Here is a 27,664-nt window from a genome sequence, read left to right on the forward strand (position 1 = left end):
GGCAGTCAAGTTTGTTGACTTAATGTCGGCAGTCAAGTTTGTAGCTGAGACTTAATGTCGGCAGTCAAGTTTGTTGACTTAATGTCGGCAGTCAAGTTTGTTGACTTGCACTAGCTAACATTTCTATGTCAGTTTATTTTTGTACGCACGGAGTTTGTTGTTTATATGTTATGGCTGATTAGCTGTTTATATGTTATGGCTGATTAGCTGTTTATGTTATAGCTGATTAGTTGTTTATATGTTATAGCTGATTAGTTGTCTTGTTAGTTTTGTAAAACCTGATCAGTGACCAAAGGCGAGGGGGGGGGGGGGGGGAATTACGTCATCAGCGCCGACCTTACGGAGGGGCGTCAAAATGCGTTGAAAAAAGAAATCGAAAGTTTGATGGGGGGTGCAAATCGAAAGCTTGTCCCCGGGCGCTACGCCTCTGTCAGTGACAGGTTAAATTCAAATTCTTCAGTATTTGTGTGGTAAAAAAATATCAAAGTTTAGAAAATTACCAAAACGACCATATTTCAAATATTTTATCAACTATTATATTTCCTGGCCAACTCTAAATTCAATAACAAAATAATGTATTAAATGATGTTGTTTAAATGGTGTATTTAATACTGTCATTTCTAAAATAGTTACTAAAATATTTATTTTCTCGGTCAACCATGCGCCATGCTTTTAAAATACAACAATTTATTTCCACAAACTTGTTCAGCCAGAACAATCCAATCCAATTACACTCCCATATTTCGTGCATACCAATATATCAAGATGTTTCGTTATCTGATATATATCGTCTTCATTATTGGAGGGGGGGGATATAAACAAGGCATCTCATTTCATATCTATAGAAACACGTCTCTCCTTAAAAGCAACATTCCTGTTTCAGGATACATTTTCTCTGACATTTATTTATTCATACATGAATTTGCTAACGTCACTGTCAGCCTTTTTATGTGTTTGAGATGTCAATATATCAAAATATGTTTACATGGGCATATTATGACAAGACGTTTCTGTAGATTTGTTAAGGGCGTTGTCGACTAACCCACTACAAGACACCTCTTGATGTTCTTTAAGTTAAAACAAAGGTGTGTGTCGGATTAGTCAGTAAATAGCGGTAACGAAACGTGTGTCAATTGATTACACGTTTTATGAAGCCTTTGTCTTCTTTTCATTTGAATGTTGTTGATAGTTTTATTCACCCAATTATCTGAAGCTAATTTATTGCTCTAATGTTAAATAACTCCAGGCAACATTCCTCAGATTATGTTACAAAATGTATTATAATGAAGATCTACAGCATTTGCTTAAAGAAATGCATCAGAGACAAAGAATCTCTCATTAATTGTTAATATTTTTACTTTAAAGTGACGCTTTTAATTACCTGCAATTATTTTAGTGTATCCGTCAAAAAGAGACAACAATAATCTTTTGATAAGGGAAGTAATCAGCAGCTATCTCGCAAGACTGCTAGTGTTATTCGTAAGTTCGTATCAGTACAAAGTTTTGGTTGAAGTAGTAAAGATATATATAAACATATTTATAATAAAAAGCTTTTTTAATAAACACTGAAAAGAGTAAAATAAAACAACTATACGAATTAGTATTTATACAACTTCAAATAAAGCCTTTATTCTATTCTTTCGAATATTTGCAATGATTTTTAAGTCAATCGGTCAAAGAGAAACAACCAAAATAATTCTTTGATTAAGGAATTAGTCAACAATTACGTCCCTTTTTACAATTTAACTAATGACCGACAAAGTACATTAATTAACATCTGCCCAAGGTTTAGGTTGAAGTTTTAAATATAAAAGTTATAAATAAACATGTTTATAATCAAATGTTTTTTAAATTAACTAAAAAGAATAAAATTGAACTGATTATACGATATACAATTATCTATCATTATACAATTTTAAATATAAACGAGCATACTTACAGGTATATTATTTTATTTCACAGATATATATATATATATATATATATATATATATATATATATATATATATATATATATATATATATATATATATATATATATGTATATATATATATATATATATATATATATATATATGCACCAATTGACAAATGTTTTTATGTACACACTAACACACATATCAATGCCGCCATTCACAAACATTTGTTAAACGCTGAAATCAAATTCCAAAATATTATTTTCTGGAGATAGTTGGGCACTTGAATTATGTCAAACACAACCCCATACAGTTATTTAGACTATCAAAAATGTCCAGTTCATTAGGAATTAATTAGGTTAAAAGCCATCCTCCTCTTGACAAACGCTGATTGCAGATTGTGAAATCATTTTTTTAAATTAAGATAAAAAAAAATTCTGTTATGTAATGGGAAACCCATGCAATATAACTGATTGTATTTCCTGGTAGGTATATTGTATTTTTGAATTTCTAAAACAACAGCCAATATCACATCAGTACATGTGTTTACTTGTTTTAATTTGAAGTTGTTTGCACGTGATAAAAAACTGTGTTGTTTTGTTTCGTTCATAATAAACTTTATAAGCACTAACAATAACTTCAAGCTCACCCTGTTTTACAAAATATTTTAAAGCTTATCTACTGAATGCAATTATATTTAGCTTGTATTTGATGTTAATCTTTCTGTAGAATAAAGTTCTACCCCTGAGAATTTTTGTTTCCATTTGTACACAACACACAAAATGTGAAGGTTATAATAACAGACGGTAACAAACACAATTGTTTAGAAAAAATTAAAAAGCCACTGTTTTCATCCAATTGTTTTATTAGCTGTAGTTGGATATAATGGCATCACTATGGATGGGTGAAGACAACAGTTATTGACGATGATGAAGGAAGATGATAACGAAGATGATTAGAAGATGATAACGAAGATGATCAGATGATGAAGGAAGATGATCAATTTAACAATGGTCCTAGTCTGGTGACATCACATGTCATGCACTGGTCAACCAAATGTCATTCACAAGATGTACACAGCATTTAAGGTATACTACATTTCATGTACTCAACATAACATGGCATTTACAAGATGTACATTGAATATGTAAAAAAAATGTGCAGAAGAAAAAATGGACATAACATGATTGGTTGAAAAAATGGACAAGTGTACTGACATTTATGTCAATAAGATGGACAAATAGACAAACATTTAATAAGATGTTAATGGATCCTAAACTTTAAATACTTTTAGTTGAATGTATTGTAAAATAGATGTTAACCTATGATGGGAGGTAATCTATTTAAGACTAAATAACCAATGATATGACAGTGAATTAAATACGTCAGGTTGCCCTATAATGCCAACAGTTTATTGTCCTTAAGGGATGGACTGAGACAAGGAATCACTCAACAATCAATTTATATTCATCAATATATTCTTTCTGAGATAACTTCTATGTCTGTCTTGTTGGTTATTTCTAAGACAAAATTTGTTTTAAAATTTACACATGTGGTGTGTTACATATTTACACATTTACAGCAATTAAGCTTTAGAGCCCTTAATTTCTGCTAATGAAATTTATCCTTGCAAAACTAGCAAACGTGTGTAAACTGCATCAATACTAATAACAAGGTAATATTCCTGTATTCAAGTAAGGAACTCAAAATTGTAACCTTCTCGGTGCATTGCTACAATAAAAACTTCATTAACCTGTGGAAATGTTAACTTTTTTTTAATGAGTCCAAATAAAATATAATTTGCACAATGTCTGTGCGAATAAATCTTTAGCTTAACATACATGTGTTATGCCTTGAGACATTAAACATGTATAGTTACATTAACAACTTTTTTTCATTGATTTTTATCTTAGAACATGTTTTTAAGCATCACATTTAAAATTGTATAAGTAGGAATAGATTGATACATAATATTGTATCATTTTTGTTAAGACATTTATAAATAAATTTCTAAATACTAATTCTGAATTTTATTCTTTCTAATAGATATTAGAATAGTTAATTTCAAATCATTACTGTACTAAAATTTAAAAAAATAATTATAGTTTTTTTAGTGTTAACAATCCTGATGTGTTCCAGGTTTTTATGAATGTACATGTAACACATAAACTATGTAACCTCTATTCTCTAGCGTGCGACAACCATACACAAAAATTAAGTAACATTTCTTATGATTGTAACAATCATACACTTACAGTATATAGCCTTAATTCTTATGATTCTAACAATCATACGAACGAATTTAAGTAACCTTTTTTTCTCATGATTGTAAGACACAAATAACTGATGCAACTTTGGGTGTAGAGAGGGAGGTAATGTGGTAGAGTGATGAAGTTTCTACCTGCGAAACTTTTGTTTTATCCAGCAAAACTAGGAGAGATGACGAGCCAATGAAAGGTGAGCTAATGAGGTACACGCAGGGTCAAGGGTCATACAGCACAGCTGACAAGTTTGGCAGATGTTAAACCTGACAAGTTTGGCAGATGTTAAACCTGACTCAACTGACACATTTGGCTGATGTTAAACCTGACACAGCTGACAAGTTTGGCAGATGTTAAACCTGACAAGTTTGGCAGATGTTAAACCTGACTCAACTGACACATTTGGCTGATGTTAAACCTGACACAACTGACAAGTTTGGCTGATGTTAAACCTGACACAACTGACAAGTTTGGCAGATGTTAAACCTGACAAGTTTGGCAGATGTTTAACCTAGTACAACTTGGACACAACTGTGATGTACAACACTTGACCACAAAGTTTGATATTCATTATTTTGTTGGAGTGTACAAAACAGAAAGAAGAGCAAACAAAGTCAAACAGAAAAAAAAAGCTCAACCAAATGGAAAATAAAAGTTGTACTGAGCAGACTTTGAATAAATAAGACAATAAATCATTTCTGTTAGCACTGAGATCATTAGGAATGATAAACAAAACATTATTATTAAATAGGCTGTAGGAATTTGTGTGCATGATGAATGGATTTGGTAACACCCAACATGTTATGTCTGATTTTAAGTATATTTTTTGTAAGAAGTTTTATTCATTACAATTGATGTAAATTTGCAATTAATTAATGAATACAAATTAAATTAGTTATTATTTCAAAATGTTTATACAAAACATAATTAATAAATATCAGTTACCATGCTAATACAAATTAATTTAGTAGATCATTGATGGAAACCATTTTAAAAATTGGCATGTTTATTTCTGATGCAAAATATTTTAGTATATCATTGATAAGGAAGCTTAATTCTGATGGAAATTATTTAAGTATATCATTGATTGGGAAATTTAATTCTGACACAAAATATTTTAAAGCAGATCTATAAAAAAGTCTTAAATTGTTAATAAATCTCTAGTAAAAATGTTAACATGTGGACACTGAAAAAAGGAATGTATTGTTTTGTAAAACAAATTACTGTAAAATGATATGCAGGTAAAATAAAAGTGCAGCCCTAGAAGAAAAAAATATTAACCTCACAATTTACACATTATTTATTTAAGGAATGTCAATAACAAAAAAATATTAGCCTCAAAATTTATACATTATTTATTTAAAGAATGTCAATAACAAAAAAAAATTACAGTATTAATGTTAAATCACAAGTTTAAATGTTTCAATTTAAATATTTATTTCCCTAATTATAAATTCCCAATACCATCATTACCACATTTTCATAACCTAAACCATTTTTAAAATCTACTATAATACCAATTCAAATACACACTGAATATCCAAGTACATTAGTGATTTAGGATCAACTATATGCAGGGGCAGATAATTATGGCAAGAAGCTATAAATAGTATCACATTAAAATCAAAGTGACTTTCTCATCCTCCACTATGATGTCCTATTTCTAAGTGCATTAAAGAATTGCCATTCTATAAACCCTTTCAAATACAACAGAAGTGAGTTCTGTAGACACACGCAGGCAAGCTTACAATTCAAGCTTTTGTTTATAAACTTTATCATTAACATTTTTTGGAAATAGAAGCTAACCAGTTATTAAAACATTTTTTCTTGTTATGTATTGACCAAATAGGCAAACCAAAAGCACTTTACACTTTTTTTTCTCTCCATAACAGAGGCAAAATTTTACAGGCCATTAATTTAAAAAAAAGATAATTAAAATATTTTATTTATTGAGACCAGTGAATGTGAGTGAGACATGCTGAAACTTTTGAAAACTTTGACCAAGTATCAAATACACGAAAGTATTTTAATATGATCGAAATTTAGGAAATTACTTGTAGGCATCGATAAAAAAAATCCCGTTTAATAAAATTTAATTATAATTTATATACATTTTAATTTACTTTATAGTTTCTACTAAGTTAATGACTATCTTGCTTGTTTCTTCAAAAAAAAAAAAAAATCAAATTAAATTTTATTATGTAGAAATATTTATGAATCAAACCTTAGATTACTATCAGCCAATTGTGTTTGTAACTAGAGAAAATAAATTGATCACCAAATGGTTTGTATGTTTAAAAAGATCCCATCTAATTATAGTATGCCTCTAAACAAACTAAAATTATCAACCAATCAGATTTTTGGTGAATTGGGTAAAAAAAAGTATCAGCCAATGACTCAAGGGAACAAGTTTAAAGTTAACTATTGTATCTATTATAATTTTCTGTTTTAGATGAATGATACATCTATGTGATACCTCCAGGTTTACTTGAAAACATTTAAAATTGTGTTTTTTTATCCTGCAGTTTTGTAAATAACAATCTGTCAGAAACAATCAGCATCAGATTGCTAAAAGTCCCACCCACAAGTCCCTCAACTCCATGTAAAACACATGTCAGGAAGTTTGAGAGTAAAATAACCAAGTGCTATGACTTGAATGAGAGCAAGTCAAGCCCCACATTTATAGTGAAGAAAACAGTTCAACATAAGGGAAAATGTGAATCTCATCTTTAACTTTCACAGTTCTAGCTAGAACATCTGTAAGGTTAATTCACGTGTCTAGCTAGTACATTAATAATGTTAACACTCTATGTTAAACAACTCTCACCACAAATTTAAACCCCAGGAAGTAGAGAACTACACAGCATCAACAGGTCAAAGTTCATATCCTTAGAGTGAAGAATAACACAGAAAAAGTTTAGCTCCAAATGTCCAACTTAGCTTCTCCTATATCCACTGAGAATCTGACACATTACCAAATGTTTGTAAAGTATTTTAGACAGGTCACTCACACAGTTGGTCAACTGGTCAGTGGCTTTGTCCTGCAGCAAATAATACAACTCAACCACGAGTCTTCTGCTGACCAACACATTGGCAAAATCACAACAATCCCAGAACACATTTTGAAATAATTGTAGACATTTGTTCATCCATTATTTCATAACTAACTAGTTGTGTCCTAAATATGTTAGCTAGTGACTAAACGTGTGTCCTATGTCAGTTAGGGACTGACATGTGTCCACAATGTGTCCGTTCTCTGTGTCAACCATTGACTCACTGTGTCCTTGCCCACCCAAGTTTGTGTGGTCAGCAACTGACTAGCACTGCCTTTCATGTAAAAGCTACCAGAAAGCCCTGTCCTGTCTGGCCCTGATCCTAGTCTATCTGAGGTAAATGGTAGAACAAATTTGTCTTGCTTCTACACAAGGCGAAGATGAATGACTCACTCAGTGTTGAGTGACTGATGGTTCATGTTGGATGACTGATGATGTGAAGCTAGTGACATCAAGATGACTTTGAGAAGATGACTTTGAGAAGATGACTGAAGAACATAGAAGGAGGCTGGCTACCAGTGGGTGCTACTCTCTACAGACCTAGTTTTGTGTATAGCTGATGACACTGTTATATCGGAACACTCGTCCGAACTTGTGTCCGTCTCAGATTTCTGAGGAAAAAAAAATAATTTTTATCACTGAGAAACTCATTGTTTGTAGTATTTAAGAGTAGTTTTTTTAACAAACTTTATTAACAAAATATTTTGAGTTTAAAAACAAAGTTGAAAACGAATCTACAATAGAACCATTGCCACCTAAATAGTACCTGTTTTAGAAATGTAAATATTGGTAATAAAATAATAAGGACATACAACAATTATCACTAATATAATTTAGACAAATTTTAAAAATATAATCTAACAAAGGCAAACAGAAATTATCAATTATATCTATGGCTATACACTAATCTCCAACCCACCATCCTATCAGGGGAGTTCACTTTGTTTTTCATTTTCTTGACAGTTTTCTCCCTGTCCGACAGACCATCTGGTATGTAGGTCAGTTTGGTCAGCTCCGCCTGCAGGTTTTCTGCACTGCCAGTGGACAGCAGACCGTTGTCACCACTGCCATCTTGGTTGCCTGACCTGTCACTGATGTCCTCCTCTGAGAAGACACCTTCAGAGCTCAGGGTGGAGAAGGACTGGCGGCAGGGGGGACGACAAGGTGTCTAGTCATCACTCACCTCCCCTTCCTCTTCCTCAGACCAGGATTCTTCAGAGTGCTAATGGAGATAGAAAATATTTTTCACATCTGGAATTTTTTTTTTAAATTTAAGGGGATAGGCTCAGGAACAAAACTTAAATAATGAGGCATTTAAGGGGTAATATTTGCATGCATTAGGGACTCTTCTGAAAATATAGTTGCCATGGCAATGGCGGCCATCTTGAAAAAAAACTTTTTGTGGAGTTTTAAAATTTCATAAACTAACATATATATTACCCCTTCTTCTACTAACACTAATAGAGTCAGCTGGCTAGTATTTTTTAACAGAAAAACCGCTACAAATATTTTTTTCCTCAAATTTTCAATTTTCTTTTAGTGAAATACTGTTAAATTTAGCATTGCTTTTAAAGATTTTTTACAATACCATATTTTAAAAATTAAAAAAAAAAATATCTAGAGTGTTTTCTTGAGTCTACACCAGGGGTCTCCAAACTACGGCCCGCGGGCCGGATACGGCCCGCGAAGTCCTCTCATCCGGCCCGCGGAGATGTTTTTGTCCAACGAAAAATCGTTTGTCGGTGGTTGCTGAGGAACTATGCCCAGAAAAATCAAAGACATGCCTGGAAGAAAATGGCCCCCGAACTGAAATTTGATAGTTAATGCGGCCCTCGGACTGAAAAGTTTGGAGACCCCTGGTCTACACCCTTAAACCAAAATTCATTATTTTAAAAGTGATCTATTATTAGTTATTATTAATCAACAACCATATAATAATACAAAATACATAACATAAATAAAAGTTGATTGCTAGTTTTCTGCTATTTTATAACAGACATTTTTTTTCTAAACTGGAGACAAATAATTTTTAAACAAAAATGTTGCAACACTAGCAAATATCATCACAGTCTTACTACACACAAAATTTAATAAGTAAAAAAATATTTTTAAATGGATTTTCTAACAGTTTGCAATTAATTTTTTTAGTGTTTGGTCAAAACGAAAAAATATATAGAAAAAACTACTTACTTTTCCAATACTTTTAAACATAACATTAAATACTTTTTTGTTAGCATTTGTAACCATTATACAAATGTATAAGGGGAGTGTTAGTTTAAAATATGCTCAGGATAATTATAGTTATATTTCTTTTCTGTCATTTTGATATGGTTAAAAATACCATTCTATTAACATATATTTTATTACTAATGATAATAATACATTATTTTTACCATAAACTTTATTAAGCCTGAAAAAAAAAATTCCAATAGTGTTTGCAGAAAATAAGATTAATAATCAGCTAAGGGGAGTGATTAATGGTAAACAACCACAAATAGGTAACTACATAAAATTTAGTAAATTTAATAAACTATTATAACTTTTTAAAAAAAAATAGCTGATTGTAATTTAAAAAGTGAAAAAGAAAACATGAAATAAAAATAAATAAAACAAAATTGTAAAATAATTTGATGGACTGACCTTGGTGTTTCTGAATCTAACAGAGGAGTTGTTTGCCTCCCTTTTCTGCAGGACACCGTCCACATTTTGTCCAGCTCTCTCCGTCCCCGCCTGGCTGTCCTCGTACCTGTCCTGACACCTGGGAGAGTTCTCAAAGATGTCAGAGCTTCTCCTCCGGCAGGACGGGCTCCTGTGTCTCCTGCTCATATCCTGGCTGCTGTGCACCCGTTTGACCCCCGACCCCTGCGAGGTCATAAGTACAAGATGGTGGTTGGTGGAGTTTGTGAGAGTCTGTTGTGTGAGACTGGTGTTGATGGTGTCACAGTCGGTGTGTGACGTCGTCGTTTGGATGACGCCCGAGTTAAGCTGTGAGCTAACAGAGTTCGTGCTGCTCTCCGGGAAATTTAAATTTTCATTCGAGTCTTTTTCTCGGACTGTGTACGTCTGGGGTTGAAGGTCAGCGGGGGATGCCATGGGCGAGCATGAACATGACCCTGAGCCAGTTTCATGGCGAGACGAGTCAACATCCGGAGATGATTTCTCGCTCATTGTTTCAAGCGGTTGGTGTTTGGGGCTAGACAGGGGAGATAAATCACAGGTGCTCTCAACATCGGCGCTGACCTGGGACGACCTTTTGCTGCTGCACGTGGCGTCACTACACCCGCCGTCACAGCCAAAGCAAACGTCGTTGATGTTATTGTCTTTGAATAGCGGTGATCGCCTGGAGATGGGAGACCTCTTGGTGCTGTTGTTGGCGCTGGAGGTCCTGCTACACAGCTCCTGACGTTTTTTGATGTTGTTCTCCATGTGTGAGATCCTCATCTCACAGCCGTCCACCTCGTCCTCGCTCCTGTACTCCCTGATGGCGGTCCCCGGCCCCAGGTACTTGAAAGTACCGGGGAACTGCGGGTGCTCTATGTGGTGTAGGCCAGCGGGGTTCAGAGCTTCAGCATTTCTGGCTTCGTGGTCCCGCGAGGGGGACTTGATGGGGGAGGCAATGTCCTTCATAGAGCCTCGGCTGTTATTGCGACGATGTCGAGACTTGCGCGTCCTCATCTTGGTTGGTGAGGGTAGAACCAGCTCCGAGCTTGTTGTCATGCTGCCTTCTGTGTTTTTCATGGAGTCTGGTCTGTGGGCACAAGGAAACAGTCTTACAGAAACTTTGTAAACATTCATTTAAAAGATTTTTAGCTTAATTTTTTTTCACATGAGCCAATATTGCCTATATGTAACAGAAAATTCAAATGTTAGGGAATCTTAAAAAAAAAAAACACTTACGTTGTGACCTCTGAGCCTGATCTATGAATACGTTTTTTGCCGAGCCTATCCAATTTCTCCTGGGCTTTGATGATTGGTCGAACTATGCTTTTCCTGCGTTTATTGTACAGTGTAAGCTGCTGCTCTCTTCTACAAAAGAAAACAAAAAAATTAATTAATATTAAATTCTTTGTGCATGAGGAGTACTGACAACTTGTAACTGGTTTGATAACTTACTAATATAATTCATAAGCTAATTCAATCAAAACGAAAGTTAGGACTTATCAAAGAGATTTTTCAGTTTGGTATGTACTATAGTTTAAGGGGGGGTGGGGCGGGGGGGGTGGACAGGTAGTCAACTTTCTTGAAAAAATTCAATTTTTTTCAACTAAAATCATTTTTGTATATCTTATTTCAAGGTGATTTTGATATCTAGATAAGGTTGACATCGAACTTTATTTTTTAATTTTTTTCTAAGTGATGTAAGCTTCTGTTTTCCCCAATAATATTATCAGAAAAGTAACTATTTATCAAGGTTATTCATGATTTTGCTAATACATACATTTATATGATAAAATATTTAGACAATATAGCTTCATTTTGAGTTTTCTCAGTTTTGTAAATTTTACGGTATAGAACTCGGTGGAAACAATTTAACTCAAAATGTGCCTATCAGAAATACTTGAAATAGCCACTGTATGTTACGAACATCTATATACTACTAAAACTCAAGTTTGTTTACATGTTTGAATATTCATTTTTTTATTTGTCTGATTTGGTACTGTAACAAAACTGCTCTATATGGGGGGCTGTAAAACAGTATGTAGGTAGAGAATAATTTTTGATTGCAGACAGACTGTTAATCACACATTTATTTAAAGACGTTAATTAATTTATTGATTTATTCATAGGTAGATTAACCACATTAATTTTAAAGTTTTAGAACAATGGCTAAACTTTGACTGAATAGTGACGTTTCATAACTCATTTTTTTGTTTGTTTTTTTTTTTTTATTTGTTATTGGGGAGAATCTGCATTATGTGTAGAGCTGTAAAATAGGATTTTGGGTGGTAAATATTGTTCGTTCTTAAACACACTGTTAATTACAAACTAATTTAAAGCCGTTAATTAATTTATTGATAGGTAGATTAACCACATTAATTATAAAAGTTTAGAGCAATATATTTAGTAATAGTAAAATGATTTCTTTTTACAACAATGTTTTCAACTATTTTTTTCTTAAAGCCTACATGTGAATGATAAGGTTGACTATCAGGACCTCGCGGGGGGGGGGGGGGGACGACAGGGCGTAGGGGGGGGGGGGGGGCACAGGGCAAGTGAAGTAGAGTTCACCTGTTTCTATGTTCTCAGCATATGAATGGATAGTGTGGTCAGAGCCACATGCTCGGCTGGAGTCGTTTTTTTTAAAATTCAAACATGTCTGAGACTTGGCGGGACACTGGGCAGGTGAAGTAGAGTTTTTAAAATATAAAAAACGTCTTTTTAAATGTGGGGTCTGGTTATTTTGGGATGATAAGATGTCATTTATGGATGACCCCCACCCCTCCGAAACCCACAGTTATCTAACTAGATAACGGGTAGTCTAGTATGTATCTACAAATTGTTAAAAAAGTTGTGAAAGTTTTAGAATTGTTTTCAAAGAAAATCACATGAATTTTTGCACAAAAAAATAATTTTGTAAGACATCAAAATTTTCCTTTGGCAAACCGTTCTTTGTCATGTCTACTAGGCATGTGCAAAATTATTTTGCATTGTTTTTAATTATTTGTTTAGTTATTTTGTTTCCATTATGTACCTCAAATATGTTCACATTGACCCCAAATTTCGCTAAAAATGAAAAATTGGTCCCAATTTAATACAATATTATGTTTAAAGTATTTTAAAGTTAATACAATTTTTAAAAAATCATGTATCTTATGATTTGTAACAAAATGTGTTTTAACTGCCGGTCCCCTTAACACATAAACACATAAACAAAGAAAAAAAGATTATAAAAAATAAGTGATGTTAATATATAATTTTGTAAATAATTAAAAATAATTTTGGCTTTTGTAATTTTTTTTTTAGCTCCCTTAAGTTTCAACAGATTTAGAAACATTTATCAAATATATTCTACAGAGAAGGTCAAACATATCCCAGAAAAATATACCTGTCAAATATATCCTAGAAAAATATAACAAAATATACCCCAGAAAAATATACCATTCTAATATATCCCACCAACACCCAAAATATCCCACCAACATCCAATGTATCCCACCAACGTATCCCACCAACAAATCCCACCAACATATCCCATAAAACCTACTTGATGAGTTCCCTTTCCCTTTTCTCCAGCTGCAGCATGCAGGCTGTCAGCTCCATGTACAGGTTGTTGGCGCGCTCAAGTTTTCTCTCGTAGTGCTCACGTACATCCTGCGCATGCCTGGACAAACATCAGACAGTTGATTAGCATCACAATATACGTGTGTCATAGGTAGGGGCTAATTAGTACTAGGTTATGTGGGTTAATAACCTGGTTATGTGTGGAGGTTAGTGAGTTTGACTTATATTAATGAGTTAATTAACACCAAGTTTTTTAAAGAGTCAATTAAGATCAGACCACTCTCTTAAGTGTTAATTAAAGTTGAACATAAACCTTTCATGTAACTTTGCAGCAATAACGTCATCTTACTACTCCAATTAATGGCTCATAACTATAAACCAAGGGAGAGAATGTTTACCGTAACTCCTCCTTCCTCCTTTTGATCAGTTCCTCCTCCAACTGTGGCAGGTTTGAACCTTCAGCCTTCATTTTCTGGAAGTTTTCTCTGATTTCTGTCCTCCATATAGACTGTTGGGAAATAAATCAATCAGAAGTTGGCCAGGATGGATCACACAATATCAGAGATGTAGCGAGGGGGGGGGGGTGCGGACTGCACAGGGTGACACTATTTAGGGGGTGACACCAAGGCAAAAATAGCAAATTATATAGAGAAAAACTTGAGGGGGGGGGGGGGAAGGGGGGGTGCAAATAAAAAATTTGAAAGTGTGTCCCCGGGAAGGGTTGCTACGCCATTAAGTGCCGCACCGGGTGACACCCGACCTCGCTACGCCACTGCACGATATATAACAACAGCAAGTGTTTTGAAACAGATGAAGTAGAAAATCCACAATATTACTGCAGCTAAAACATTCATCATAAAGGTCCTGCTATGATACACCAAAAACAAAATTATGGCCAACTTAAATTACAACCATCTCAAATATTGACCAACTCAAATATTGACCAGCCTAAACATCAAATATTGACCAGCCCAAATATTGACCTGTGAATCAGCAAACTCCTCCCTGGAATAACTCAGCAGTTCTGACGAGGCAATCTCCAGGTGCATCAAAATCTGCCGGAAGGATGGCCTGTTCCTAGGCTTGGCGCTCCTGCAGGTGAAGTAGATCTGATTAATATCTAACCATACACACATGGGTGGGTGATGAATACCAAATTAAGTAAATATAATCCAAGGTGGCCGCCATTAACATGGCAAAGGCAGAAAATATTCAGCCATTTTTTAATTTTTAGTTTTAACTCTTTAAGTTACAACTATATGGTAAATATGATAGCATTAGGTTTAGAAATAAGCAATAGGCTGATTTGGTTTTCATCACCCGCCATGCCCTTAAACTAAATCAAACTAAAGCAAAGAACTTAGAAGAACAGGAACTACAGTTACAAATAATTGATGTAACAAAGAGTTATAGCTTAAACTAATTTAGCCAACAATTAATGCAGTAAAAACTATAGCTAGACCAACTGATGCATCAAAAAATTATAGCTAGACCAACTGATGCATCAAACAACAGATGTAGCAATGAGCTGAACTGACCAGCACTGCCTCATGAGCAGCTTGAAACCCTCTGGGCAGGTGCTGGGCACGGGCAGATGGAGATAGTTGCTGCCCACTCCCCAGATGATGGCGGATGAGTCCACATCCTTATAGGGCACTTCAGCAGTCAGCAGCTCCCATAATACAACACCATAAGACCTACATACAACATAATCAACAGGTTAACATTATATGGCAGTCAGCAGCTCCCATAATACAACACCATAAGACCTACATACAACATAATCAACAGGTTAACATTATATGGCAGTCAGCAGCTCCCATAATACAACACCATAAGACCTACATACAACATAATCAACAGGTTAACATTATATGGCAGTCAGCAGCTCCCATAATACAACACCATAAGACCTACATACAACATAATCAACAGGTTAACATTTTGTGATTTGGTCCTGTTAGTAATTAATATTTTTTTCCTAATTGCATATCTTTGGACATCTTATCATTTAAGATATATTCCTAATGATTACCTAGTTGCATAATAAGCAATAGCTGATGTACATAGTCTGCTAAAATGGCGTTATAGTCTAATTCAAAAAATAGTTTTAGTGACGTAAGAAAATTGTATGGACTGACCAAATGTCGACTTTCTCGCTGCACATTTCGCTGCGAATGACCTCCGGGGCCATCCATGCCACTGTGCCAGCAAATGACATCTTTGTGCTCTTCTCATTCCATTCACGACTTGTGCCAAAATCAGAGATTTTTACAATGTCATTAGAAGCCACTAGCACACTGTGTGGGGATGACAAGAGGAAATTGGTAAGTCAAAATACATAACTTATGCAACACTTACCACTAATAATAGACTGAAATCAATGTACAATACCACTGTATTGATAAGTAGAAATGGATTCAAATCTTAAGTTATCATTTCAACAAGATATAGATGACAGGTAATTAGATATAAATATGTCAATCTTATAAAAATATTATTTTAAAATTTATTTTGATAATTTATACAAAAATACAAATGTTCATAAAATTCCAAAAACCGAAGAGGTTAGCTGTAAAACTTACTTGGGTGACTTCAAGTCCCGATGTATAATTTTGTGAGAGTGTAGGTAGTTCATGCCACTGGCAATCTGCTTGGCCCACTCTAAGACCAGGGTGGGAGGGATCTCCTTGCCATCTCGTAACACCTCGTATTATTTTAAAATTTATTTTGATAATTTATACAAAAATACAAATGTTCATAAAATTCCAAAAAACCGAAGAGGTTAGCTGTAAAACTTACTTGAGTGACTTCAAGTCCCGATGTATAATTTTGTGAGAGTGTAGGTAGTTCATGCCACTGGCAATCTGCTTGGCCCACTCTAAGACCAGGGTGGGAGGGATCTCCTTGCCATCTCGTGACACCTCGTACAGCTGACCGTATGGACAGTACTCCATGATGATACAGTAGCATGGTGCCTGCGTACACACTCCCCTGTTGGAAAGATGGAATAATATACAGCTTTAGTGTACATTTAATCAAGTTCATCTGGGAACGCTAATCTTTTAGTGACCAATATATATAAATTCGTGTAACTGTTACATTTAATATTAGCAAATCAATATCAATATTATTAGGAATTAGGGTTATAGTCAACTAAACATTAATTTGTAGGAGGCCTAACTAATAAAATTTTAAACAAATTAAATGGGTTTACTTAAAAGAAATAATATTGGGGTGATTCAGGACTTACTTGAAAGAAATATTGGGGCGATTCAGGACTTATTTGAAAGAAATAATATTGGGGTGATTCAGGACTTACTTAAAAGAAATAATATTGGGGTGATTCAGGACTTATTTGAAAGAAATAATGCTGGGGTGATTCAGGACTTACTTGAAAGAAATAATATTGGGGTGATTCAGGACTTACTTGAAAGAAATAATATTGGGGTGATTCAGGACTTACTTGAAAGAAATATTGGGGTGATTCAGGACTTATTTGAAAGAAACAATGCTGGGGTGATTCAGGACTTACTTGAAAAAAATAATATTGGGGTGATTCAGGACTTACTTGAAAGAAATAATATTGGGGTGATTCAGGACTTACTTTAAAGAAATATTGGGGTGATTCAGGACTTACTTGAAAGAAATAATATTGGGGTGATTCAGGACTTATTTGAAAGAAATAATGTTAGGGTGATTCAGGACTTACTTGAAAGAAATAATGTTAGGGTGATTGAGGACTTACTTGAAAGAAATAATGTTGGGCTGATTCAGGACTTATTTGAAAGAAACAATGCTGGGGTGATTCAGGACTTACTTGAAAGAAATAATATTGGGGTGATTCAGGACTTACTTGAAAGAAATAATATTGGGGTGATTCAGGACTTACTTGAAAGAAATAATGTTGGGGTGATTGAGGACTTACTTGAAAGAAATAATGTTGGGGTGATTGAGCTTGCGGAGATTGCGAATGTCTGTCTCCTTGACGTCCCTGACCTTCTTGACGGCCACCTCCTCGTTGCACAACTTGCCCAGAAACACGGCACCTTGAGCACCACTGCCAGCCACTGCAGGTCTGTGATGCTCTCAAATGGGATCTCCCAGTCGTCAGATGATGATACTAACAAACATTGAAATACATTATGATACTAATACAACCAAATGTTTTAACACATTAATGCTAGTATAAAGATAGATGAGTTTAAAAAAACTAACTGATGATGATACTAATACAACCAAACATTGAAACTCATTAGTGCTGGTATAAAGATAGATGAGTTATGGAAAAAATTAACTAGCAAATACAAGAAAACATGTATATACATGTGTATAAAGTGTATTTAATCAGGGTATGTTGATGCGAACGAAAGTTGGTGCTAAAGATTAAATGGAATGATGATGCGGAGAAAAGATATTGACGTTTTTAATAGAAAATGTTTGCTTTGCATTGTGTGTGAGTGAGTTATGTGTTGATCGTTTTAGAGTAAGGATGTAGATGACCTTTTGTGACTCAATTAGGGAAGTGATTTCGTGAGACTAGTACCAGAATAAAAAGTGGAAGAAAACACTCATTTAAATCTTGTCAACTAATTGTCACATGTACCATCTAGATTAGTCTAGCTTATAAATAGCATAATGACTGCCTATGGTTGTGGTATTCTCACAAGGAAGTGAATCAAATGCTCAACCCTCTTACAGTCGCAACATTTTGGTGGGGACAGCAAAAGCAATAAGTCAGGAGAAGGTAAAATCACTGAGTTTTGTATCGAGACAGTCAACGACAGCAATTTATATGACCGTGTTAGGAAGAATCGTTCTATGAGGACCGTGTCGTGACGACCAGTGACAGCCGTGAAACCGGCTGGGTGGATATGGATGTATTACGAGACCCTCCTCAGTGCAGAACAATGCCACTCGAACGTTATTGCAAGATTGTTCAACAAAGCACACAGCAATGAACTATTTAACCGCTAGGCTGTTGTGATAGAAAGCTGACTAAGCATACTCCATGTGATCTTGGCCTCGGACCGTTAGCAAAATAACGCCGGTCTGAACAACTTGCAGATTCGTCATTCCTGCTACAAACACTGTTGGACTTTTATTATATACGAGCTGACCCGCGACGTAACATGCGCCGATATCCATGGGCGGTACTACAGTGCCGCCAGACCCCGCAATGCGGGGGTGGGGGGTGCACGCCATTTAGGGGCCCACAGCCGACCATAATCAAGTTTTTATAGTTAAAAAAAATAAATTTTCTTGCATTTTTGACATGATGGATGTTTTGTAAAAAGAATACTGCGGTTGTATAATCTTTATTCTATAGGCACCATCCTACCTTCTTGTAAATTCTTTTTTTCCCTTTGTTTTTAAACCATAAGCTGTAGTGTGAAAGATTGGCTAACGTTCAAACCACTTCCACGACTTATTTCACTCTTTTAAATAGTCAAATATTGGTGCTCATAAGCTCCTTTTAATAGATTTGTAATAAACAAACTAAAAAGCAATTACTTCTCTTAATTATTGCTTTTTTAAAAAATACATACTAAAGAATGACATTGTATAAAAAGGAAATGTATTTAAAATTAATAATATAAATTTTTATCCTGTATCCTATTTTCGTATTATATATATATATATATATATATATATATATATATATATATATATATATATATTCTGGGGGCCCAGAAATTGTTTTTGCGGTGTGGCCCTTTTTTTCTAGTTTCGCCACTGCCGCTATCTAGTTGTCTTTTTTTCTGTTTATCAGATATTCATAATTTTTTAATTCGACACAATTGGGAACTGCTGCTAAGGCTACAATTAATGTGGATAAGACTCATATTTATAATATAAATAACTTAAGAAAGATACTTAAATTTGACGAATATAGGGATGATTTTGACTCATGTATCAAACGATTTGAGACCATAACGAAAACTACCAAAATTCATGAGTCCCAGTGGGGGACACATTTATTAATGCTGATCGAAGGGTAAGGTCTGGATGCCTGCCAGTGTCTAACTGTGGATGAAATGAAGAACTATCCGACCCTGAAACAGACACTATTGAAATTTTATCATCTGAACGAGGTGTATCGAATTAAGTTTCAAGACTTACTGCCTGAGAATAATGAGGATTTTAAAATATACATCAACAACATAAAAACAGCTTTTGATAAGTGGTTCGAAGCATTTGGGCTGGAGCCGACTGTACAAAATTTGAAAGAATTTATCCTGGTTAATAAATTCCTAACTTCAGTGGACAAACGTTTGTTCAGTTATCTACAAGAACGAAAACCATGAACCCTAGATACTGTAGAAATAACAGGCGGCTAAACCTTACAGACCCATAAGGAGAATGCAGGACTATAATAATATCTTTACTGCACAAACATTTTGTATATATATACATACAAATGGTATGTATATATATATATATATATATATATATATATATATATATATATATATATATATATATATATATATAAAATTATTTAAAGAAAATCACACTTTTCTCCATTTTAGTGCATTATTACATACAACCTTGTTATTAAAACGTTTTTATGCATTTGAAAACTTTGTTTTATTAGTCTGATATGGTTTCTTTCATTTGTGCGCCTTATAACATATTTAAAATATATTGAGTTTTATAAGCAAATTAAATTTCTTACCTTCCGTTGTTTTTACTTGTATGACATGTATTAAAGTTGTTATATTAAAAAAGGTGCTTTCATTTTTAAAGAAATAAAACGCCGCGTCTCTTAATGTTGAATTATAATCGATTATGTCTAGTTTAATCTTTGGTTGGTTGTATAGGGACACGAGGAAGTAAATGACACAAATGCAACCGATGTCTCGATATCTCAATATCTCGTAAAGTTATGGGATATCATAGGGCTATTCCTGTAACTATGGTACATCCAGAGACCAAAAGAATGTACAGGGAACAATTCTCTATTACAGTGGTTCCCAACCTTTTTGAGTGGCGACCCCCTTTTATAAAAAGTAAGTGACCCGCGACCCCCATAGAATTAAAAAGCCGAAATTAGTATGGAAATTAATAAACACTAAAATAAAATTTTCTAGTAGACTTTCAATATGAACTACTGTTGATAACTATTTTTATAGCATGAGTAAAATTGCATACTATTCACTAAACCTTCGTGGTTAAGTTTTTTTAATTTAAAAAAAAAATTGTTAACGCCAACCTATGTCATTATAATTATCTTAATTTTGTTTTTAATCGAAGAATAATGTTGAAAATATATTTTCGAAAAGTCAATCAATTTTACGTTTGGGTATGAATGGTGAATACTACATCAAAATTGTGTCTGCAGTTTTTCATCTTACTCGGAATCATTCTTCAAATCAAAGAATTAATCTTGTAATTCATCGGGAATGCTGGCAACATCAAGGGAAGAAGAGAATGGGTAATGCGTAAATGCAGATTCTTCTTTTTTTCAGCTCAGAGAAATAGCGATGCAGTTCGTTTTCAATAGATTCAAGATGACCAGAAATCGCTTCTTTCAAAATTTTAATTATCTCACAGATTCATCTACCACACCGCAGAGTTTCTCAAATGTACAACATTTCCAAGATTTATTTTCTTTACCGATTTTGCAGCTTTGATAAAAATGTCCCGAGATTATCATGGAAAGTTATAATATTCGTTCATTTTCCCTGAAGCTTCAGAATCATGTTAAGCTTATCTTGATTTTCGAACACATCTGCTGGGTATGATACTCTCTCCAACCACTCTATGTCGTTTTAAGTATACCAAGAAGTCTTTGTTTCCTTTGCACTTCCAAGAACAATTTGATTTCAGATTTCAATTAAAAAACACAATTTACAACATTTCGTCTGACAGCCAGCGTACTGTAGTGTAGAAGAGCAGAACCTCGTGATCTATATTAATGTTTTTGCTCAGTTCTTTGAAGGCTCCAGATTTTATATAATTTACGACTTATACTAGCAATGGACTCTTGATGTCGATTGGTTAGGGCAATGGTTAGGGAGCTAAATCTTTTCTGTTTTCTGAAAGCCCGATTTTGAGCTAAACATAGATGGCGCACCAGCCGTACAAACCCCCACAGCCGTTCTAACCCATTTTAATCATCTAATTTCAAAAAAGGTATTTATTTTCTCCATGCTATCTTCACAAAAGAGCAACTCTTCTTTGCTATAATTCGCATGAATATAGACACAGACCAGCAACTGCGAACACGAACTCACGTCTGTTGATTTATCAACATGAAAAGCAGACAATGGTGAAAGCTTAATTTCGATAAAAATGTGTTATTTAACATTTACGTACATGCAGCGTTTGGTGAGATTTTCTCCTATTGTTTTTTTTTTTTTTTTTTTTGCTTGGCATTGTCTATCGCGACTTCATTTGATGCTTGCACTAATGCTGTTGAAAACTTCCTGTTCGATCAAGTCTCTGGCGTTTGCAACTAGCTTCTTACCGACGAAAGAACTCCATATATTTTTGGTGTGTTCCGAATGACTTGTCTCAAGTGGCGTTTTAGTTTTGAATATTTCATAGATTCGTGATTGAGAACAACTTTGTACAGTGCGCTTTGTTTCTTCTCTATTACATTTACAGTGTTGTTAATGAAGCCGAATATAAAAAATTCTTCTAAATATGTATGTTTTGTTTCAAATTACTATGGTTTAGTATACCAGTTGGCGACCCCCCAGAAAGACCTTCGCGACCCCCAGGGGGGTCGCGACCCCCAGGTTGGGAACCCGTGCTCTATTAAGTGTACTGAACACCGACATTGAAGTAGGCATATGCTTCAATACTATTCGTTGTTCTTTCACAATTTGAAAGCCAGACACATTGACAGCCAAACACAAAGACAGCCATACAGACATATATATATATATATATATATATATATATATATATATATATATATATATATATATATATATATATATATATATAAATATATATATATATATATAATGCACGGATATCTATATTTTTGTCTAATTGATTTTTCGTTTTGTCATATGAAACGATTTAATGATTACTAATACAAATGTGGCAAGATGATATAACAAATTTAAAAATATTTTTAATTTCAAGCTTTTAAATTAACTGAAAATAAAAAAATAAAACTAATTTGCTCTCTTTTATAAAAAGTTTGGTCTCTAATCAGATCTCTCACATACTTACTAGACCAAAGCTTTGATTAAATTAACCTTATTAATTCTATTGTAATATTTACAGTGCATTTAAAAGATTATTGCAATAAATATTTTTTAAATTTGTTTTATTTTCCACGTTTAGTCATTCTTTCTAAACGACATAACCCGAAACTTAAAAATAACTAGAATTTTAATAGAAAAAAAGGAAATTTAACAGGAAACGGATCAGTTTATTTTCCATGCAACATAAAGCTTTCCAAGACCGAACTTTAATTAAAACCAATTTTTTTTTTTCTAGGCCACAATATTACCAGAACTGGAATTTTCTCGGAAACGAAAATTTAACTGGAACTGGAAATTAAATCTACACGGAAATTGAACTTGAAACTTTGCAGGATTTGGAACTTTTTACCGAAATCGGAAAATCAACCTGAGCCGAAACCTTTTTTAGAATTCAAGCTCTGGGGATCGATCGAACCCAGGTAAAGACCTACTACTCCAAACTCTTTTAATTTTCTTTTTTTTTTATTCGCTTCGGCTTCATAAATGAATGATCAGTGATAATACAGACTCCCGCATCTATATTTCAACGATTTCATTCGTGTCTTTTCTGGTCTTTCCTCTTACTCTTTCCACGTGGATTTCAAACCGGTACCTGCTTAGTGATATTATTTACTGTCTTTCTTACAATGTGCCTTAACAATCACATTTTCGTTGCTCTTAATTCAGTCTCCACTGTCTGTTACGTCCCTTGTATTATGTATATCCTGGTTACCATGGTTACGTCCCTTGAGTGTTTAGTGTGTTTACCGTGATGTGTAGCTAATGTGCCCGTCTGCAGCAGTTAACTAAAAATAGAGACAGAGACTATGCGTATTGTCTGAGCTGTGTATATATAAGAATAAATTACTAAGGTTAACACGGAAAACTGTGTTTGGTCTAAGGGGGTCATCCATAAATAACGTCACGCTTTTTTTGACGATTTTTACCTCCCCCCTCCCCTCCGTCACACATCGTCACAAAAAGCCAGACCCCCCGCCCATAAAATGACGTCACACCTCAGCCTACAACCCCCCTCAAAATTGCAGTTGAATGTTTCTTTAAACATCGATATTTTTCCAAAATCTTGTCTGAACTATGTCAAAATAGAGTGTTTTAATCAATTCCCATTGTAATTTATTAAATCAGTTTTCTAAAACGCGAAATAACGTCTAAAATTCGTTTTCTAACATTGCTTTTTTTTATAATGCAAAAGTGTGACGTCGCACCATCTGAACCCCCCCCCCCCCTTCCCCCTTCACACATCGTCACAAAATTACGGACCCCCTCCCCCCTGTGAGTGTGAAGTCATTTATGGACGACCCCTAAATGAGAGAACCAAGTAAAGTAACATTATCTATATTAATTATCATACGCAGTTTATTTCCGATTCCAGCATAAACACTTATACACAAACCTTAACGTACCTCGGTTTTTAAATGTTCTCAATTCTAATATTAGGGAATATCAATAGGTGTTGAGTTTATTTTTAAGTCCGACGTATATAAAACGCTTGACGCTGGTCTCTCTTTTGATATAAAAAAGATATCGATTTCGTGACTATCGATTTTGTAAATGTTTGTTTCTTGAACGTTAGACGTAGGTCACATGGTAGAGAACTTGTGTCAATTCTCTACTAAACCAGTTATATTTTTACTAAACAGGAAACAATTTTAACATCAGAAGAAGACTTAGTCATTACTAAATATATTTATATATATAAATCAATATATATGTGTGTGTGTGTGTGTTCGTCTTTTATTCATTACTACACCTTTTATTGCATCGCCATGAAACTTTTGGAAGTTGTTGAGAATACTCCTGGAGAGGTTTCTGTAAAACAATCAATTCCGAATTCGCAAGGGTGGCAACCCGGTAAGGTGCGATTCGATTCTTCTCTACATACATTAAATTAAAATATAAGTCGATTGCGGTTTGACAGTTCATCCGATCGCCATGAAACTTTGGGGAGTTGATTACAACACTCCTGGGGAGGTTTTTGCAAACAAAATACCTTTTTTTAAATCCCCTCAAGGGCAGCGCCCCAGTAGGATGCGATGTTTCTCTATATACGGTGTATAAAAAAGTCCTTTGCGGTTCGACACCGTTTATCCGAGTGCCATGAAACTTTGGGGAGTTGATGCGAATACTTTCGAAAAGATTTCTTTGAAAAAAAAATTTTATATGGGCGGTTCCGTTAATACCCGGTTTGACGCCCATAGTTCCAGAGCGGCTATCTTAGCACTTAGCATCCGTAAATCGGACATCCTGTATAGCGGTTAACGGGTACTACTATTCAGAGGTAAAACTACAACAGGCGCAACCGCCGGCGCCCAATCAATTACGTAACCCGAAGCGCCCCAGGCTCCTTGCTAGCACTATGGCGCATACCTTCGTTTAACAAAAAAGGCTATATACTAAAGACACGATGGGGAATAATAATCATTGACTTTATCGAATAAAGCGCGTCTTCCGGCGCCCGAGCAGGGGCTATTTGACACCCCTGGCTATCCCGTGAGCGCTATAGACATTCACTAATTTGAATCAGGTGCGTTCGCCGACGCCCCGGTAGGGTGCGATGGGCCGATAGCTATTATCGTACTTTATTCTAACCCCGATAACACTACTAGCTACTTTTAACAACCTTGTAATTGAATACATTAAGCAAACATTTTATTATTTATGCCAGACACCTGGTGAAAAGTAAAACAGTTAAGTAGCGGTATTACAAGATTGGAAAACCCAGAGTTGTTGTTCTTTTTTAAAGGTAGATATCAGGTAATAGCCGGATCTAACAGCGTAAAACACGGGTACATGGCGTGTTCACGGTAGGTCATGTGACACTCCAGTTATAGATTTATTGATTTTAATTTTGTCTATACATTGAAACTCAACTAAAGAAGAAAAAAATCTCTGCTGACGTAAAATTTGGCACCAGTGCGGACTGTTGTAGTCAAGCCAGCAACTCAAGAATAAACTTCCTCTACACTGATGTTTGGTCAGATAAGTCTACAGATATTGATCACAAAACATCAGTTCATTTTGAATAGAGTTTAAGGTAAGAGTTAATATTAAATCCCTTTTTGAAGCAAAGTTAATTTAAGTAAAATGACTTTAACATTTTGGGACAATAAGATCAACGAGTATGTGTTCATGTATGCATTGAGACCCACATAGATTGTTAGACTGTGTTAAAGTAACTGTGAACTTAATAAATGTTCAATCATTAAGTTTTTTTAAAACCTTCATTCAATATATTTTTAAAACAATGTTGTCGAATATAAGTATCCCTGTGTTTAAACTTTAAAGTGTCTAAATAAATAGCCACTAATAAATTAAACTTATTTTTATAAATAGTTTAACAACACACAAATCGTATAATTAAGTAAAAAATCATTTATCATTAAATTAGCTCCAAACTAAAACAAATGTAAATATGTACTCATTAGATTAAGTACATTTATTTAATAACCATTATCACTTATAGCACAACTAAGTAATAGTAAAAATAATAATTTACTGGCTCTATCGCCACGCCTTGCATGGTCGCTGATAACTATTTAGTTGTGAAGTGACATTAAAACATGAATTAAATTATCTAAGTCTAGATCTAGAGTCTAGTAAGTAATTTAAGTGGAAAGTAGGCCCTAAGCCTAGCTACTAATGTCTAATAGGCTACTAATACATCTAGAGCTATTCTAGATCTATTTCTAAATTTTGGTAGATAATTTACTTTACAATACTTTACATTTAACATTTTATCGATCTTATTCTAGAACTTTTAGATCTATTTCTATATTTTATCTAGATTTAGGCTACAGTGGCAACATGACATACATAGAGCATTCAGACACAAGATGTTTTAGATAGATCTTAAAAGCTTTAGAGCGAACTATAATTTGCTTTGACATATGAGCAGAATTTTCGATTCAAGTAATAAGATTGGCAGGTTTAACAGGTTGAGAAAAAAAGCTAAAATACATGGACAGTTTTATTTTATCAGTCTGCTTTGAAAAGTTACGAAAGTGTGGCCAAAAAAAAAAGCAAAAGAAAAACGGCAAAGAAAAAAGCAGTGATGAAAAAAACAACATTTAATAATATTTAGGCCTAGGCTCAATTATATTGGGTGAAGTTTTAAGTTCAAGTATAGTGTTAAAAGTGTGACGGGTAAATTAATTAATGTGACAGAAAGGTTAGCATAAGCTCAAGTCACTTGATTTTCAAAGTAAATAAACTTTATAAAATCAGTTTATTTCTATGCATAATCCTTTATTATGTCATTAAACTATAATTGTCATATCGAAATACACTTCTTATGAAGAATATGTTTTAAAAACAACTGGGCTGTCATTTTGGCAGATCTAACTTTTGAATGGCCTTTCAATTAATTTTAATGGAGATATGACAAATTTGACAGATGAGCAATGTTATGTAATTAAATAAACTCACATTTGACACATGAGCAACGTTATGTAATTAAATAAACTCACATCTCGAGGTACCATTGTATATTTTGTAGAGTATAGATCTAGAGTCTTATAGAAGATCAACTTTTATTAGGTTATTAGGTTATAATTTAATTAGTATTTAGTATTTGCTGCATTAATACTTAAGCAGGAAATCCCCCAGTATAGCGTTGGAAGTTATCCAGTAATGTTTGTTGAGTTTCATTTACATTAGTTACTAGTATAAACCGTGATTTATTTTTACTGTTGAAATATAATATAGATCTAGTTAATGTAGTAAATTAATGTTTGAACTTTAAGTTTAATCAACACTCGGAAACAGAAATAAATAGGCCCTAGTTATAAATATAAATAATAAAGTCAAGTGTAGTAATTAGTTTAATGTTTTTTTTAAACACAGAAATAAAAATCTTGCAGAGGATTTGCACTAATCAATTTTGAATTAGATCTAGATCTAGTAAAAATGATTGCGCAAATATAATAAACCGGGAGTGATCTCTTCTAAACTTTCTCGAATATTCTTATATAAAACAACAGGGGAT

At 34.0% G+C, this 27,664-nt stretch overlaps 1 protein-coding gene and 1 pseudogene across 1 annotated transcript; one reads left to right on the forward strand and one right to left on the reverse strand.

Annotated features, from left to right (window-relative positions):
- Positions 1-7,011: 7,011 nt before the first annotated feature.
- On the reverse strand, positions 7,012-19,981 carry LOC131955815 (mitogen-activated protein kinase kinase kinase 13-like). Its single transcript, XM_059320098.1, is given in 15 exon segments — positions 7,012-7,842; positions 8,151-8,453; positions 9,872-10,979; positions 11,129-11,257; positions 13,437-13,553; positions 13,852-13,961; positions 14,437-14,545; positions 14,992-15,150; positions 15,595-15,753; positions 16,039-16,160; positions 16,378-16,447; positions 17,382-17,520; positions 17,523-17,576; positions 19,577-19,579; positions 19,972-19,981. Coding segments are annotated over 15 exon segments (2,691 nt in total). The 3' UTR covers positions 7,012-7,743.
- Positions 19,982-25,581: 5,600 nt separating this feature from the next.
- Positions 25,582-27,664, forward strand: part of LOC131955817 (uncharacterized) — a 35,992-nt pseudogene continuing 33,909 nt past the window's right edge.

Source organism: Physella acuta, unplaced genomic scaffold (genome assembly GCF_028476545.2).
Source record: "Physella acuta isolate Inbredline_101_S28 unplaced genomic scaffold, ASM2847654v3 ptg001106l, whole genome shotgun sequence".
In the NCBI taxonomy this organism is placed as follows: domain Eukaryota; kingdom Metazoa; phylum Mollusca; class Gastropoda; family Physidae; genus Physella; species Physella acuta.